Source organism: Phaseolus vulgaris, chromosome 6, assembly GCF_000499845.2.
Source record: "Phaseolus vulgaris cultivar G19833 chromosome 6, P. vulgaris v2.0, whole genome shotgun sequence".
Lineage (NCBI taxonomy): Eukaryota > Viridiplantae > Streptophyta > Magnoliopsida > Fabales > Fabaceae > Phaseolus > Phaseolus vulgaris.
The window spans coordinates 25743446-25761906 of record NC_023754.2 but is presented as its reverse complement, the minus strand read 5'-3'; the positions used below and the strand labels follow the sequence as shown (position 1 = coordinate 25761906).

The 18461-nt window shown below is 33.2% G+C and overlaps 3 protein-coding genes across 3 annotated transcripts; 2 read left to right on the top strand and 1 right to left on the bottom strand.

Moving 5' to 3' along the window:
* Window positions 1-511: 511 nt before the first annotated feature.
* LOC137833559 (uncharacterized) lies at window positions 512-6578 on the bottom strand. The gene is made up of 2 exons (XM_068641901.1): window positions 6212-6578; window positions 512-6137 (listed from the first exon to the last, which is right to left on the bottom strand). Exons 1-2 carry the CDS (start codon window positions 6262-6264, stop codon window positions 512-514), a joined length of 5679 nt encoding a protein of 1892 aa, XP_068498002.1. The 5' UTR covers window positions 6265-6578.
* Window positions 6579-8263: 1685 nt separating this feature from the next.
* Window positions 8264-8986, top strand: LOC137833558 (nuclear transcription factor Y subunit C-6-like). Its single transcript, XM_068641899.1, has one exon. The coding sequence runs from the start codon at window positions 8264-8266 to the stop codon at window positions 8984-8986; it is 723 nt and encodes a 240-aa protein (XP_068498000.1).
* A 4520-nt stretch (window positions 8987-13506) lies between these two features.
* LOC137833557 (nuclear transcription factor Y subunit C-2-like) lies at window positions 13507-14196 on the top strand. Its single transcript, XM_068641898.1, has one exon. The coding sequence runs from the start codon at window positions 13507-13509 to the stop codon at window positions 14194-14196; it is 690 nt and encodes a 229-aa protein (XP_068497999.1).
* Window positions 14197-18461: the final 4265 nt, after the last annotated feature.

Genomic DNA, 18461 nt, shown 5'->3' with positions numbered 1-18461 from the left:
TATTCTGGCCGAACGCACGGTTAATGAATTAATAGATAATTCGGATGCCGGACGAGGCATAAATAATTCGGATTACCTTAAAGTAATAAGATAATTCTGATGCCGGACGAGGCATAAATAATTCTGATTACATTAAAGTAATAAGATAATTCTGATGCCGGACGAGGCATAAATAATTCTGAATAATTCTGATGCCGAACGAGGCATAAATAATTTCGATTTCTGACCAAGGTTGGTGAATAACGTTTAAGTTATAATTCGGATAACTTTCGTTATGTATTCCGACCGAATGAACGGTGAATTAATTGAATTTCTGACCAAGATTGGTGAATAACGTTTAAGTTATAATTCGGATAACTTTCGTTATGTATTCCGACCGAATGAACGGTGAATTAACTGAATTTCTGACCAAGATTGGTGATTTAAAGTGCCTCGTTAAAACCTTCTCGGTAGAAAACCCTCCTTAGGGATAAAACTACCGAGCGAGGAAAGAGTGCACTAAGTTTATTCATCAACTGTAATAGAATTTGAGATGCGTGGCATTCCACGTTCTCGGTACAGATTTTCCTGACAAATATTCTAAGTAATAAGCTCCTCCTGTTGCTGTGTCGGAGATGCGGAACGGACCTTCCCAATTGCTTGAAAACTTTCCTCCGTCCTTCCGGGCGTCGCTGCGCATGCGCCAAACTAGATCTCCTTTCTGATAGCTTCGTGGCTTCACTTTGGAGTTGTACCTTCGTGCTGCTCGTATCTTGCATGCTTCTTCCCTTATCTTGCATTTGTCCCTTAATTCATTGATGAGGTCGAGGCCGACTAGTAGACTTTCCTTGTTTAAGTCTAGGTCTAACGTCTGTCGGCGTAGTGAAGGCTCGCCGATTTCGACCGGAATCATGGCTTCTGTGCCGTACGTCAGGCTATAAGGTGTTTCTTGAGTTGTTGACTGGGGAGTACAACGATAAGCCCACAGAACCTCTAACAATTCTTCAGTCCAATTTCCCTTGGACGGGCCAAGTCTCTTCTTTAACTCATTGAGAATAACTTTGTTGGCGGCTTCCGCCTGACCGTTGGTTTGAGGGTGTTCGACCGAACTCGTTATATGTTTGATGTGAAGTTTCTCATAGAATTCAGCTAGCCCACGGTCGGTGAACTGTCGACCGTTGTCTGTGATAATGATCTGAGGTAGGCCGAACCTGCAGACAATGTTTTTCCACACAAAGCTTTGTACGTTCCGGGCGGTGATGGCTGTTAGTGGTTCAGCCTCAATCCATTTGGTAAAGTAATCTATACCCACCAGTAGGAACTTGCATTGCCCTTTTCCGGGTGTGAAAGGTCCGATAATATCCATTCCCCATTTCACGAACGGCCAAGGGGATAGGATGTAGTGCAAATGCTCTGGTTTTTGGTGCAATAGGGTGCCGAACTCTTGACATTTCACGCACTTTTGAACGTATTCAGTGCAGTCTCCTTGTAAGGTCGGCCAGTAGTATCCTGCTCTTAGAATTTTGGCGGACATAGTCCGCGCTCCTGAATGGGTTCCGCATATCCCTTCGTGTAACTCGGTCATTACATAAGTGACTTGTTCTGGACCAAGGCATTTTAGGAGGGGACGGGAATACCCTCTCCTGTAAAGATCTTCGCCAATCAGTATGTATCGGGCGGCTTGTAACTTCATCGTTTTCTCCAAATGTGGATCGCATACACCATCGGTAAGATATTGTTTTATGGGAGTCATCCAGTTAGGTTCGGTGTCAGTCGCCATGCATTCTTCGGTACCAACACTTGGTTTAGCCAGGGTCACGTGTATGGCCGACCGGTGGACGCCTTTCTTTTTTAGGGTAGCCAATCTCGATAGAGCGTCCGCCCTAGTATTATTTTCCCTCCGTACGTGTTGGAAGGAGATTTCTTTGAACCTGTTTAGAAGATTTTTTACGAAATGAAAATACTGTTGGAGTAATGTTTCTCTTACCTCATACTCCCCTGTAAGCTGTCCGACGACTAGACGGGAGTCGCTTTTACAAGTTATATTTGTTATCTCCAATTCAATCGCCAGATGCAAACCTGCGATTATAGCTTCGTATTCGGCTTGATTATTGGAAGTTTTAAATTCAAATTTCATGGCTTGTTCGACAACAATCTCCCCTGGTCCTTCAAGTACAACTCCTGCTCCGGACGAACGACTGTTAGATGACCCATCTACGTATAGTGTCCATCGGGGAGTCCGTTCGGTCAGATAGGGAGTGAGTTCTGCTGTGAAGTCGGCGAGGGCTTGGGACTTGATGGCTCCCCTGGGTTGGTATTCGATGTGGAATTCTGACAGTTCGACTGCCCAACCTATCATTCGTCCGGCGAGGTCAGGTTTGGTGAGAATCTTCATAATGGGATAGTTAGTCCTAACAATGACCTTGTGATTTTGGAAATACATCCGCATCCGTCGTGCGGTGATGACCAAAGCGAAGGCAACTTTTTCGACCATTTGGTACCGGGTTTCTGCGTCATGTAAGACTCGACTTACAAAATATACCGGTCGTTCTTCCGCTTTAATTTCTTGTACCAGAGCGGAACTCACCGCTTCATTGGAGACGGCGAGGTAGACCACAATGGGTTCCCGTGCGTTCGGTTTCTGGATGACCGGTGGAGATGCCAGAAATGCTTTTAACTGTTGGAAATTTTGTTCACATTCATCTGTCCATTCAAATTTACTTGTCTTCTTCAGAAGTTTTATGATGGGTCTCGTTCGTTCGGCAAGCTTAGGTACGAATCGAGACAACGAAGTGAGACGGCCGACTAGTCTCTGGATCTCTTTGAGTCCGTTGGGACTTCGCATTTCGGTGATTGCCTTGCATTTTTCTGGATTAGCCTCTATACCCCGATGTGTGAGCATGAAGCCTAAGAACTTCCCCCCTTCTACGCCGAACGCGCACTTCTCCGGGTTTAAACGCATGCGGTATTGACGCAAGGCTTGAAAAACCTCTTTTAAGTCAGAAACATGTTGTTCGCAAGAGTCTGATTTGACGACGATGTCGTCAACGTATACTTCTACATTCCGACCGATCATGTCGTGGAATACGTGATCCATGAGTCGTTGGTATGTGGCTCCTGCATTCTTGAGGCCGAACGGCATGACTTCATAGAAGAAATTATCAGAATCTGTTCTAAACGCGGTTTTTTCTCGATCACGGTGGTACATTTGTATTTGATTGTAACCTGAATAAGCATCAAGGAAACTTAGGATTTGATGACCGGCTGCACCGTCGACCAGCCGGTCGATAGTAGGTAGAGGATACGAGTCCTTTGGGCACGCTTTGTTAAGGTCTGTGTAGTCTACGCACATTCTCCATTTTCCATTCGTCTTTTTTACCATCACTACATTGGCTAGCCATGTCGTATAGTGGGCCTTTTGAATAAAACCAGCTTGAATTAGCTTGTCGGTTTCTTCTCGTGCGGCTTTCCGCCGTTCTTCACCTAGTTTCCTTTTCTTTTGAGCGATCGGCCTGGCCTCTGTATAAACAGACAATCGATGGGTAATCACATCTGATTTTACCCCTGGCATGTCTGCAGCCGTCCAGGCGAAAAGATCAGCGTTCTTTGTTAATGTTTTACCGATCGTCTCTCGGTCGTCTGGTTTGAGGGATGTTCCCATGTATGTTTTCCGGTCTTTGTCCCGAAGGAATATGGGTTGAAGATCTTCTCCTGCTTCCATTCGGGGATCATCCAGTCGAGGATCTAGATCGACTAAAGCGACCAAGTGTCTTCTAGATTCTCTTCCTCTGGAGCGTCTTTCTGTTGACCGACCTCTTCGCTCTGTGGTCCGTTCGGCTGACGTGGTATAAAGCCTTCGGGTCGGCTCCACCTTCAGGCTAGCTACATAACACTCTCGTGCTGTCTTCTGGTCTATATGTACGGTTGCTATGTCTCCATTGACCGAGGGGAACTTCATAGCTAAATGAGGAGTTGAGACAATGGCTTTCAATCTGTTGATAGATGGTCGACCGAGCAAAATATTGTACGATGTATTGGCATTAACGAGTAGATATCGTATGTTGATGGTCTTGCTGAGGTAATCATCCCCGAACGTGGTGTATAGATCGATAAATCCTTTCGTATCCACTCTTTCCCCTGAGAAACCAACTATCTGCTCGTTGTAGGGTTGTATCTCTGCTTCTGGAATCTTCATCTTCTTAAACGTTTCCCAATATAGGATGTCGACCGAGCTACCCTGATCTACCAAAACTTTTGCAATTGCAAATTTATCTATCTCCACAGTTATTACCATGGGGTCATCTTGAGATGGATCGATTGCTGTGAAGTCTTCGTCAGTGAAAGTGATTGGTGGTATATGCGGTCGGCGTTGTGTGGGAGTCGAATGAACGGATTGAATTGCTCTCAAATGTTTTTTCCTTGCCGAATTAGAGCATCCTCCACCCGCAAAGCCGCCTGCAATGTAATTAATTTCTTGAGGGGGCTGACCGAGCGACACCGGTCCAGCGATTGTATTGATGACTGTGCGAACTTTTTGTTTAGTTCGACTTCTACGTTCAGGGCTTTCGCTTTTAGGCCTCGTTCGTCTGATCGGACTTTCGCTTCTTTTTCTTCTGCTTGAACGATAGTGGTTGTCACGGGTCCGGTCGTCTCTTCGTCCCGAACGTTCGCGGGGATCATGATCACGCTGGGGTGACCTGGGTGCAGTGATGGTGGTTTTCACGAACTTGCGCAGATGACCGGCCTGGACGAGCTCTTCAATTTTATCTTTCAGTGCTTGGCATCCTTCGGTCGTGTGGCCATAGTTACGATGGTATTGGCAACGTTTACTGGTGTCGGCATTGGGAGGGGTTTGTGATGGCCTCAATGTCGGAATCAATTCAATCTGCAGTGCTTCGTCGAGAACCTTACCCCTTGGTACAATCAAGGGAGTGTAGTTGTGGAAACGGGGTCCCCTATTGGGGCGATGTCGTTCTCGGTCGGTCGGTATTGTGGGGGGACGAATTCCTTTGCTATTGTCCGTGTTCTCAGCATAAGTTTTTCGATGGTAGTCAATATGTTCTTCTATCTGCATGAACTTTGTTGCTCTTGTTCTTAATTCATCCATATTGCACGGAGGTCGTTTGATAAGGCTTTCAGTGAACCTTCCTGGTAGTATGGCCGAGACCAAATGATGCATGGCTATTTCTGGATTAAGATTACGAATGTTTATACACACTTTGCTAAATCTGTTCATGAATGTTCTCAATGATTCTCCCCTTTCTTGTTTGACATTTAGAAGAGACATGGAGGATGTCCGATGAGGTCTACTGGTGGCGTATTGCGTGGTGAACTTCAATTCCAAAGCGTCGAAGCTTGCAATGGAATTAGGTGGAAGGTCCGAAAACCATCCAAGGGGGCCTTCCCTGAGAGAGGTGGGGAAGACTTTACACCATACCGTTCGGTCGGTTGTGTAAAGGGTCATTTGAGTTCTAAATATATTCAGATGTTCGTCTGGGTCTGTGGAACCGTCATAAAGGTTTATCGTTAGGCCCCTCCACTTGTCAGGGAGAGGAGTGGCTATGATGTCATCAGTGAACGGATGGCCTTTCGGGTTTGCTACCTCGTTTGGGGTTACTAGCTTTGCACTCTGACGGGTGTGTTGAACGAGTGACGTGTGAGGTATAGCCTGGGCTATTGTTCTTGTTCCTGATTGGAACGGTGATGGAGAAGGTGCACGTGAATGCCCTTCGCGTTCAGATTGCTCAAGTCTATCCAACAATCTCTTGTTCTGTTCTTTCAATTGTGCTATCTCCTCTGCGTGTTGTTGACGCTCTTCTTCTCGTCTTTTCCTTTCTTCATCCTGGCGAAGTTGATCGATGACTCCTTTTTGGAGTAACTCCTGCATCTGAATCTGGAGGGTTTGGAGTATGGTCCTATGCTCTTCGGAGATATCATTGTTGTTGTTTGCCGTTGAGTCCATCTTCAAGCGTTGGGATCCTTGGGTCTGGGAATAATGATTACTCGGGCCCCACGGTGGGCGCCAATTGTACCTGTATGGATATTGGGGACTGAGTAATGTTGATCCACGTCGATACAAGGTGTCTTCTTCACTCTTGGTTGTCCTATTCTTCAAGTCTTCTTTCTCTTCGCGTGCTTCGGTCGGCCGGCGGGGGTACCTGCGATTGCACTCCGACGCTCAAGTCAGCGATGGTGCTCAAGTGAGAATTCTCTGATAGTATGGAAAACGTACCTTTCCCCCCTTTTCAGAAGTCCCTTTAGTAGGTTGACCTGGGCCTTGGCCATGTGGGCCAATCAGTTGATGGTTAGAGACATGCTTAGTGGTCTTTGGGTCGTGCCTGGTGGTTTCCTGAAAACCAGGGGAGTGGTCTAGAGGACGTGTTTTTACTTCGTCAATGGTTGTTATAACTGCTCTTTTCTACACGTGTAACCACGTTCTGGATTAAATTAGATTTATTCGACATAAACCACTCGTTCGTCCGGCTAGAGGTCATGGAAGGACGAAGAGTCGTATAAGACGCAGGGTTTTGTGATGATTTTACCATGAGTATCCTGCGGTCGTCCGGTGCGGACCGGTACACTAGAGGTTGGAAAATACTTTAAATTTTAATCTTAGTTTTTTTGTATTAAAGTTTAACTGATTTGATTTGATAATTGAGTTTAAAAGGATTATGCAATGAGTCTATCTGTGAGATCTAACAATGTATACTAGTTAAATTTTAAGTTTAACTTAATTTTATAAAATTAATTTATAAATGTTTTTTTAATTTCACTTACTTATTTTAAATTATTTTTTATCTTTAATCCACGTTAAAAAGTAGAATAATATTATTCTTTTCATTTTTTTTATTTTAAACTTAATTTGAAGAATATTTCCGATTTATTAAGTTAAGATATTTTTTAATAATAAATTTCAAAATTTTAGAAATTATTTTTGTTATATTTAGTTTGAACATAACATATTTTTGGTAAAAAAAAATAGACATATGTTAATGTTTTCAGATATGTAAAATAACACGACATGAAAGAAAAGTAAATATATTATGAAGTTTTATTCAATTTACATTTTTTTTAATATTTTTCAATCTGGTAAAAATGCTAGGTTAGAGGACATTTTTGTCTTAAACAAATGTCGTTGTATATAGTGTTAGAAGAAACTCACTACTTTCTCTGACTTTCATTTGGATCTTCATCATCCATTCAATTTCTCTCTTTTTGGTTTATAACTGAAATTTCAATATATCTTCTTCTCTCTTTCCCTCTCTGTTTTTCCTCTATCCATTTGATAAACAAATATACATTATTGTTTGTTAAAATATATATTTGGAAAACCCCTTAATGTCTCAGAGTTGTATTTTATTGATTTTATTCATTTTTCTTTTCATTTATATTGTATTTTATTTTAGTGTTTTTTACTTTCGTGTTATTTATGTTTTTATCTTTACCTTTTTTAGTGTTACTATATAGTGTATCAGACTAGTGTCTATATACGGTATAATATTTCTTTTGCTGATTTTTTAGTTTGTTTATAGCTTACTTTAAATTATATTTTATTTTTATTTTTAATTTGTAACTGGAAGATTATATGCAATAGAGCTAATTTTTGGAAGGGTATTGGGATTGCATTTGTAAGAAATTGTTTTGTTATTTAGAGCTGGAAAAACATCACTATTCGATAAATATATTATGAAGTAGCAGTTATAGTATTCTTACGTTAATGTGGAGGGATTATTAAAGAAGTGTAGACCTAAATTTGCTTAGATGATGAGGTCTTCTTGACACTTATATAAAGTTGAAACACTCTAATGTTTACTTTAATTCATTTATTTTTTCTGATAAAAAATAATAATAATAAAATAAATCAAATTTTAGATGCTGAGTATTGTCTACAACTATAATTCTAATTAAGGGTATACATGATCAAAGGTTTGACACATTGACATTTAAGTGAGCTCAGAAAGGCTCATGTAATGAGTTTGTGTAGTATAATTATGTCTGAATATGTTGTATGGAATTGTACTATCAGCCAATTTATTTTTCTTACTGCATATATGATCTTTACTTTTAATGATTCTTTTTCACATAAAACTTGAGGAGTTTTCTTGATTTAAAGATCTATGAGACACATGCTCTATATGAATCAATTGACTTGGACCACTGCCAATATTTACTTGAGATCAGTAACGTTTTTTTGAGGGCATATTTGATGGTCATCTTTCTCGAATTTGGTTGCTTATCCTATGAATGTTCAAAGATTAATTTGAATTCAGTTACAGCAGCTAGCATGGATCAGAACAGGAATGGTGAACCAGGAAGAGGAATTGGTTCAGCTCCAGCACAAGAAGCACATAACAAGAACCAATATGAATCCAACCCCGTGATGTCACCTACTACAAATCCTCCTGTTCAGACCGTTGGTCCTTCTGTCCCTCTGAACCGACAGCAGCAACAACAGGAGCAGTTGCAGGAAAAAGTCAAGAACTTCTGGGCACAACAGCTGAAGCGAATTGAGGAGGGCACTGATTTAAGGAGTCGTCCTAGTATGCCTCTGTCGAGGATTAAGAAGATCATGAAGAGTGATCCAGATGTGAAGTTGGTTTCAGCTGAGACTCCTGTGCTGTTTTCCAAGGCCTGTGAACTGTTCATAATGGAGCTCACAATGAAGGCTTGGGCTAACGCTGAGAACAACAGTAGGGGGAAAATCCAGAAGACTGACATTGCATCCGCAATCGCAGGGACTGAAGTGTTTGATTTTCTTGATGATATTGTCCCTATTCCTAAGAATGACACAAACACAATGATGCATCAAATGCTTGCAGGCAATGCTCCACCTCCAACTGATCATGTTCCTCCTCAACAGGTTGCAAGCCCACCATTTCAGTCTGCTGCTTCTGCAACTCTTCATCAAGTTCCTCATGCGCTGCAAACCTATCCTCTGATTCCAACTTCAACTGTCCCTCCCAATCAGCAAGACCCTTCTCCTGATTCAGATGATGGAACAAATTAAAAGCTACTTGGTGAAAACAAGGTCTTTTTTCTTAATAAGTTGACATGCAAGCCATGTCATATAATATGGTAAAAACAATGCTACTTAAGCTCTCCATTCGTATTTTAAATTTGGATTTTGCAGTTTTGGTGTGGATTTAATATAAATGTGTGGAACTATATATTTTATATATAAGTTGCGATTTGAGGGATAACTCCCATGGTTGCTTTCTAATATTAGAAGTTTTAACCAATCGTTTCCATTGTTGGTGTTGTGAAGTTGCATGTATGCTCAATAGTTGTTTCATGGGATAGAACTTAATCTTTAAGCTTGTAGTCGTGAGTTTGATTCGGAATTTATGTGTGAAAACCATCTTGAGATATGATTTATTTCGAAGGTGATTAATTGTGTTTTTGAGCTTTTTAATAAGTTGATGTTTTGAGAAGTCTTTATTTACCTTGTTAGATTCAATTTTTCTATATTTGTAAACAAATATTTCTTAAACTTTCAAGTGGTAAAGAAAAGAGGAGAAAGTTCATCAATTTAGACAGAGAAATGAAAATAAAATAAAAATCGAGGGTGAAAGAGGTCATGTATGAGTTATTATTAGGATTTTTCATATTTATATGACATTTACTTTGTTGATTTTCTATATAAAAAAAGTGAATTTTCTGTTTTTGTTGTGAATTTTGTGGAATTCTACGAAATATTTGTAGAAAAATCTTACGCAATAAGATTTTTTTTAGTAATAAATAAGATCAAAATTTAAAAAAACATGATATTTAAAGGAGAATTTAGTTAATTCAAAATTTTAGAAAATTTATGGCTTGCAAAATGTCAACATGTTTTGCTCCCTTTGTGATCTCATCCATGAGTTTGTTGCAAAACTGGAAGTTTGCACCTTATTTACTGCAGCTAACATGAGATGCATGTCGGTCATCTTTGGTCTTATTATAAATTAATAGTATAATATTTTAAAAATCATCCTCCTATTTTAGTTAAAATTAATTTTAAAATGATTTCATTTATTTTTAATGTTATATTTAAAATTATAAATACATAAATAGTTGATTTTGTCTTCTCCTCACTTATTAGCTGAGTTTAAGTGTTGTCATCCCATCTACTCAACTCCCTAATTATCATAGTTGAATCTTTAAAGTACGAGATAAGAAATTATTTAAGAAATTGTCATGATCGACATCACTTCATTCCTTCTATCTTCATATAATCTAATTCTTCTAATATTCTTTCTTTTCTAATGTTGAACTCCATTTCCATTTTATTAGGATATCATCGAATAATTTTATGTCTTTTGTATCTAGAATTTCATTTTCTTTTAATTTACATATTATTTTTTACTTTACTTAAACTATTTTTTTTCCTTCAGTCCCATTACAATGAGAATTCTCTGATTTGTCCTAGTCTCCTTCCCCACCAAATTTGGCATTTCAAAGAAAATAGAAAGAAGAGTTAAAGAGTTCTAAAGACTAGTTTTAGTGTAAGATTGTTTTCCATAATTGACTATTTCCTCTTTATATTTCCAAATAGATAAATAGGATCCTTATTTACTTATAGTTCTTAATTGCTAAAAAAAATGACTGGTTTTCTTTATACACCTACCTTCCTAATTTATTTTTAATAAAATTTACATTTTATATCAGTACACTCTCCACTAATTCATCTTTTAATATCATTTTTTAATCTTTATATATGGAGATATTTTATATCGAGATATGCTGTAAAGATTGGATATAAAAAAACATTAGACAACTTATAAAAGACTATTATACATATTTTCAACTCAAAACTTTTAAAATAATTAATTTTGTGATTTTTTTTATATTTTATTCAATTTTCTCATTTGTATTCAATATATATCTTAAATTTATAGAATTTCTTGCCATTTGGAAATCTCTTTGGTATTTGTGAGTTGTATTCAAGTAAATGTTTTAAAAAAAGCTAGTAAGGAACGTATAAAGCCAATAAAATTCACTAATTAATTAATATAGTATATAATAATTTATTGATTCTATGGGATCCACCAAACAGATGGTTAATTGATCTCTATCTTTATATAAATTAAAGGAAAAAGTGTTTGAAATCGTTTGAGCGGGAGCGAAAATCATAGGTAAGTTTATATTCAATAATGATAATCAATTTAGAGATAGACTTCATCATTATGAATGAATTGGATGAAGAAAAAAATTAATCAAATAAAATTATAGAGAAACCTAAAAGGTTGATAATACAAGAGCAAAATGGGTTTAAATGACACATGATTAAAGGAGAATTTGATTAATTCAATATTTTTAATGAAATTAAGACTTTGAAAATATTAAAATGTTTTACTTCCTAATGAAATCATAGGAGTTGGTGTAAAATTAGAGGTATTTTTTTTTATCATCAATAAAAAATAATAAATATGAATCACTTTAAGAGTTGTTCAACCCTTATATATAATGACAATCTTAATCACTTCCAGTAGACATACTCCGATATATGTCTGTACAAAACACTCATAACAATCCAAAAAAAGTTGTCTGAGACAAACAACCATACTAAGTAAATATCTCATAAGATCATCATACAAACCAACAAGTCTATGCACCAGTCAAAAAAGGAAAAAACAAATGCAAACTGTGACTTGGATGAAACCCAAGACCAAATCTTTAATTGGACCAACACAAAAGTCTTCACTACATCTACAACTCCCCTTTAAAGATAACTTTATTTATGTGCTTCTAGACCTCGTTAAGTACTACTGCGATTCATATGCTCCTTAAAAGACCCTTATTACTTAGTACAGATGGAATGCATACTAGACATCTTTTGTTCTATTGTAATTTAATTCAATTTTGTAACCGATAATAATTATAAATGCATGTAATATTAATAATAGTAATATTTAATATTAATAAATAATGCTAGTACGAGGACGCGTTCATCATAAAATATAGTTATTGGAGCATTAAACCTGACTTCTTTCTTTGAATTTTATTACCACCTTATTTATATCTTCCTTTTCTTGTCTTTGGTTTAGAACTGAAATCCCCATCAAGACAAAGTTAAGGTATATCCCCTTTTCCCTTCTCTGTGCTTTCTTATTGTCATCTGATGATCAAATTCGATCGGATTTCATACATTCGTATGTTTATATAGTTAATTTTTTAGGTGTCTGTTTTTTTTTTCCAATGGAAAAAATATGTTGTGACTTGCTTTGGTCAAGAACATTTATCTCACACTCATGACTTTCAATTTGGAACTCGTTATTTTTCAGATGTTCATGTTGCATGCAAGCCCACCTTATAGCATTATATATATTTGATGTCTTTTTAATTTTTGCTATTTTTTTTGGGAGAAAGCTTTAATTTTTAACCTCAATTATCAGTTTTGCCTGCGATTTTGATTGTTGATAATTAGAAAAATTATATGTGTTTTCTTCTTGCTATCTAAAATAATCAAATTTGTCATAATTTCCTTATTGTTGTGTTTTTTTTTACTGGTGATTTTGTTTTTCAATGACAAGTTTCAAAGGTCTTATGAGTTGTTTTTTTGGCAAGGTCAAAAAGCATTGTTTTTTGAAAACATTCAAAGATGCCTTTGTATTTTGTAATTTTTTTTATCTTGTGTTTGTATACTTTAATTAACAGGGCTGTGCAAGGATTTGTAGGTTCTAATCATATTTAAGGAATTCCAGTATGTATTCCTCTCTATTCCCCACTGTGTTTTCTAATTGCTATTTGGTAATAAAAATTAATCTAATTTCATATACAACATTTATGTTTTTATGTATAATTTTATTAGTCAATTTTGTTTTCAAAGGCATGTTTTTAAAGGTTCTGAGTTGTCTGACTGACAAACCGACAAAAAAACTGCCTTTTCAATATTTTTAGCTTTAAATGACAGTTTTGTATTCAGTAACTGATAATTAATAAATGTGTATAAATAATAAATACCAGCTTTAATGAAAAATGTTTAAAATATTTACTCATCTTGATATTATATTTGACAAAAAATATTTCTTATGTTCAAAAGCAGCAACACTTTTTTAGTTGTCTTACATGAAGTTCGCCAAGTATTAATAATTTTAGTTTTTGATGAGGCTTTATTAATTTTAAAATGATGAGTAATAAAAGTGTATAAAAATAATAAATGTGAGTATAGGATGCTTAACTGGCATATGAGAGTTGTTTAAAAGTAAAATTACTATTTTAATATAGGAACAAAAAATTGTTTAAATAACTCTCTTTTGATATAATTTTATAAATAAAAATCTAATTTTAATCTAATTTTCGGATACATATATTCATAGCTTAAATATAAAGAAAGTTCTTAAAATTTATAAACAATTATTTAAATTCAAGTAATTCAAAGAGCTATATGAAACATATGCTCTATTTCTGAATCAATTGTGAGACTTGGATCAATTTTTGATCTGAGATCATAATGGCTTTTCTTAGGGCATATATATATGATGTTCATTGTTCATGAATCCTATTGTTTATCCTATGAATAATTTGAATTCAATAACAGCAGTTAACATGGATCAAAACCAGCATGGTGAAGCAGGAGGAAAGGGTCCAGCTCCAGCAGAAGAAGAAGCACCCAACACCAATCCTCCAACTCAGACCGTTGGTGTTACTGGAGGGAATCGTTATGATCGGCAATGCATGCAGCAGCAGCAGCAAGAAAAAATGCAGCAAAGGGTAAACAGCTTCTGGGCAAGACAGTTGAAGGAAATTGAGGAGAGCACTGATTTGAAGAGTCACAGCTTGCCTCTGGCGAGGATTAGGAAGATCATGAAGTTTGATGAGGATGTGAAGATGGTGTCAACTGAGGCTACTATGCTGTTAGCCAAGGCCTGTGAACTGTTCATTATGGAGCTTACAATGAGGGCTTGGGCGAACGTTGAGGATGATAAAAGGAGGATAATTCAGAAGACTGATATTTCATCTGCAATCTCAATGAGTGATGTGTTTGATTTTCTTGTTGACACTGTTCCCAGGGATGACACAGTCACAGTGGGACCTCAACTGCTTGCAGGCATTGCTCCAACACCAAATCAGAATGCTCCTTACCCTTATATGTCAATTCCTGATCAGCATGTTGCAGGCCCACCACCACCATATGCTGCTCCAACAAATGCTCCTGAAGATGCTGCAAATCCATCCTGTTCCAACTCCGATCCAACCCCAAATGAACAAGACACTTCCAGTTCGGATGATCATTGAGCAAATAAAAGCTACCATTAAGACAATGGTAATTAATAAGGATAATTTTATGGTCTGTATCTTCAACTTTAAATCAACCTTTCTCTTCCCTTTCCAGTTTAATGGTCTATTAGTACTTATGGTTTGAATTAAATAAAACGTATCGTTTTCAGTGACAATTTCAGGGATAACTCCATGCTTGCTTAGTTATTTCTATTCCAGGTGTTGTGCATTGTGCATGAAAGCGCCATATATAGTAGCATATTTTTGTATATCACTACAATAAAATTATTAAATAAAAATAATCTTTTAAACAAAGTAATAATTACTATATTAAAAAATTATTGATATATAAAATAATTTATATTATTAATAAAATTTAGAAATTAATTTCTAAATTAATAACCAATTAAGTAATATCTAATCATATAACAATTTAAAAATTAATTTACAAGTTTTATTAATAATAGAAATTATTTTAAATATAAATAATTGTTTAGTCTCTACGATATAATGTAGTTAATTACTTTTTTGTCTAAAATTATTTTTATTTAATAATTTTTAATAATAAATATAACTTTAGTGAGATATCAACCAAAAGAATAATTTTGATTTAAATTTGGTATTACAGTGAGTGACATGTGAAACTTACCTTATTAAGATAAGTTCTTTAATAAAATAAATTTTGTATTATTTTAAAATTAATTTAGTCTAACTTAATTTTATAAAATCAACTTAGTAATGATTTTTTTAATTTAATTAAATATAATTTATTATTTTTTATTGATAATAAATGTTAGTCAAAACGTTTTTCAGAAGAGAAAAAAGTTTGAGGTTTTTTTAATATATTTCATTTAATTTATATCACTATTAAAAATCATTAAATAAAAATAAATTTTATAAATAAAAAATAATTAATTTTTATATTAATTAAAAAATATATTATTTTAGATACTAAATAATTATTAGTATTTAAATTAATTTTTATTATTAATAAATAATTTTTAAATTGGTATCTAATTAGTTACCAAGAATTTAACTATCAATTATTTAGATTCTAATGTTGGTAGGTTAAAATCTTGATAGCTAATTAGATATCAATTTTGAAACTATTTATTAATAATAAAAATTAATTTTGATCCTAATAACTTTTTTAGTCTCCAAGTACAATATTAAACATTAATTATTTTTATTTTTAAAATATTTTTTTATTTAATAAATTTTTTTAGTGAATATTATAATTTAATCATGTACACTTGACATGAATTATCAACAAAAGATAATATTTTTAATTTAAATATGCTCTCATATTGAGTGACATGTTGAACTAGATAATCTTAATAAGATAAATTTTATATCATTTAAAAAATATTAATTGGGTGTAAATCAACCTCCTAATATCAACCAGAAGTAATAATTTTGTAATTTAATTCAATATAGTTTTTGTTTTTTTATTGGTAATAAATATTAGTTGAAACGTTTGAGAGAAAAATCATTAAAACATATCATCGACCCTTTATTATTATTTTTTACTTTCTTTTCATTTTTTTGTTTAATTGTTTTTTCCGTGTATTCGATTGAAATATAAATTTCTTCGAAACAAGTTTGAAATTTATTTTAGATATTTTATTCAAGTTATGTATTATAATTTGATTATATAAATATAAATATATATATATATATATTTATTGTAACTTTCCATAAACAACATACCAACCCTCTTTCATATAGATTAATATATCAGGTGGTGAGAAGTTGAGAGGGAGTTCATAGACACTGGTCCTGTGTTAGACACTCGATATTGGATGTTTGAACTTATCCTGATTTTTCTCTTGGATTCACTGGTAATCTTTGGATTAGGTGTTAGTATCTGATAGGGACATATCCATGTGAACATTTAAATAAATGTTTATAAATGACTAGTTTGATTGGTTCTTTTTTGCATAAATTAGATATGTTATTGAATTTCTTTTCATTAGCTTACCATTTTTTCTTGTTGTGTTGTAAACTGCGATGACTCTACTACGTATACAAACAAATGATCATATGTCGAAGGGTCTGGAAGACTTTAAAATGTAATTTTGAATCTTATATCTTATATTGTTAATATTTGTATTTCTATAAATCAAAATCTTGTAATAGAAATATTTTGAAAAAATCTAAACTTGTATGAAAATATGTAGAATGTGTAGTGTAATAGTTAAATGTATTTTTGAGATGTAATATATATTATGACGTCAAATAAAAAAAATAGTAATAATTTTATTTTTCAAAAGTTCATTAAATACAATTTATTACATTTTTTAATCATTAAACCAAACTGTCAATGCTTTAATACTTTTATTATCCGTTTCTTTAACTTTTATTCTTTTTTTTTGTTTTTTTTACTGTTTTGAATTGAAATATAAATTTATTCGGAACAAATTCCAATATATTTCTAAGTTACATATTTTTAAATATATATTAACTTGTATCATCTAATTGATGATAACAATAAGTAATAGTTTATTTTTTAAATTTCATCAAATATAATTTATTATAATTTTTTATTAGCAATAAATGTTAACCAAAACGTTTTTATTAGCAATAAATGTTAGCAAAGACGTTTATCCAAAAAAAATATTATTGTAGCATTAAAACAAACTATGCATTATTACTTTCATGCTTTTCTTTAACTTCTCTTCTTCCTTTCTTTATTAAATCTTTCTTTAACTCTTATGCTTTTCTTTAACTTCTTTTCTTCCTTTCTTTATTTTTTTTTCAGATATGGAATTGAAACCTAAATTTATTTTAAAAGAATTTCAGGTATATTTTATTTATATATTATAATTTAATCATATATTTAATTTATTAGAGATTTTCAATAAGAAATAATATTTTTTGTTTTTCAAAATTTAATTAAATACAAGTTATAATACTTTTGTCATTACTACTTAATCTTAGCTTATACACACTAAAAAAAATGATTTTAATCGAAGTTTATTTGTACATTATCCCGGGTTAAAATCTCTACTAAGTCATTTATTCAGAATTGTAGTTTTTTTCGCTAAATCATGTTTGGGGAACGTGTTCTTCTTAATAAATAAGACTTTATCTTTTTCTTACTTCAATATTGTTTCTTCCATCACCTTACTTTCCTGACTTGGGATCTGATGTTTATTATTATTTTATATATTCTAAATAATTGTATTATTTGTCATATGTGAACTTCAAAGTCATGTGTGTTCTTAGCTACGAGGGTTTCAAAGATTGTAATAACATATTGCAATATTGCAAGGACAAATTAACTTGATCACTTCTCTCTTTCACAGTGAATTAATTATAAAATATTTTAAAACTATATAGTTTTTAATTAATTATTTATAAATAGATTTAATTATATTTATTTATTGAAATTTAAAAAATATAGAATGTTTTATTTAGGTTCTACAATAAATCTTTGAAACTTAATGAATGTTAAAAAACCTCCTTTATTTTGTTGGGATTTTACAATAAACCTTTAGACTTGACAAAACTTAAAAAAAATCTCCAATTATTTTGCTTTGATTTTAGAATTAAATCTTTCAAAGGTTAAACAAACTTCTATAATTTTGCTGAGATTTTAAAATAAACCTTTGAAATTTAACAAATGTTAAAAAAACCTATATTATTTTGTTGAGGTTTTCAAATAAACCTTTGGTATTTAACGAAAGTTAAAAAAACTTCAGTTATTTTGCTAAGGTTTTAGAATAACCTTTGAAACTTAATGGAGATTAACTATATATTTTTGTATTAATTTTTTATTATTAATTATTATTATTATTTTTGTTAAAATATTTGTGTTACTTAAATTTATTTAATAACTAATATTTGTAATGTCTATTTTTTTATTAATGAAAAATGTTAAAAAAAAAACATGAAACCTTAAAATTAAAAAGGGTAAATTTGGGAAAAATTTAATACTGAACTGATTTTTTTTTTTTTTCCTTTGGTTCTCTTCATCTCAAAGGGAGAAGAGATTTAGTGTTCACACTTATATTCTCTCATTCTTTTCTTCACAAAACTATAGATCCAAATAAGGGATATACTCTCACATCTTTGTTTGTAAATAGTACATTCAAAGAAACAAACAAACTTTTAGAGACTAATTTAAAATCTAAAATATTAGTAGTTAATTTAGATACCAATATATAAATCATTTTATAAATTTTTACTAATATATAAAACACTTTAGATATCAATAATTTTTTAGTCTCTAAAATAGTATCTAATTTAGTCAATAAGTGACTAATTTTTTAATCTTTAAA

What these genes read in the sequence shown, in the direction of transcription:
- LOC137833559 (XM_068641901.1), bottom strand. Translation starts at nt 6,264, where the DNA reads ATGGCCAAGGCCCAGGTCAACCTACTAAAGGGACTTCTGAAAAGGGGG. An exon ending in CTTCTGAAAAGGGGGGAAAG is followed by an intron (nt 6,138 to 6,211) that starts GTACGTTTTCCA and finishes GTGCAATCGCAG; the next exon opens with GTACCCCCGCCGGCCGACCG.
- LOC137833557 (XM_068641898.1), top strand. Translation starts at nt 13,507, where the DNA reads ATGGATCAAAACCAGCATGGTGAAGCAGGAGGAAAGGGTCCAGCTCCA.
- LOC137833558 (XM_068641899.1), top strand. Translation starts at nt 8,264, where the DNA reads ATGGATCAGAACAGGAATGGTGAACCAGGAAGAGGAATTGGTTCAGCT.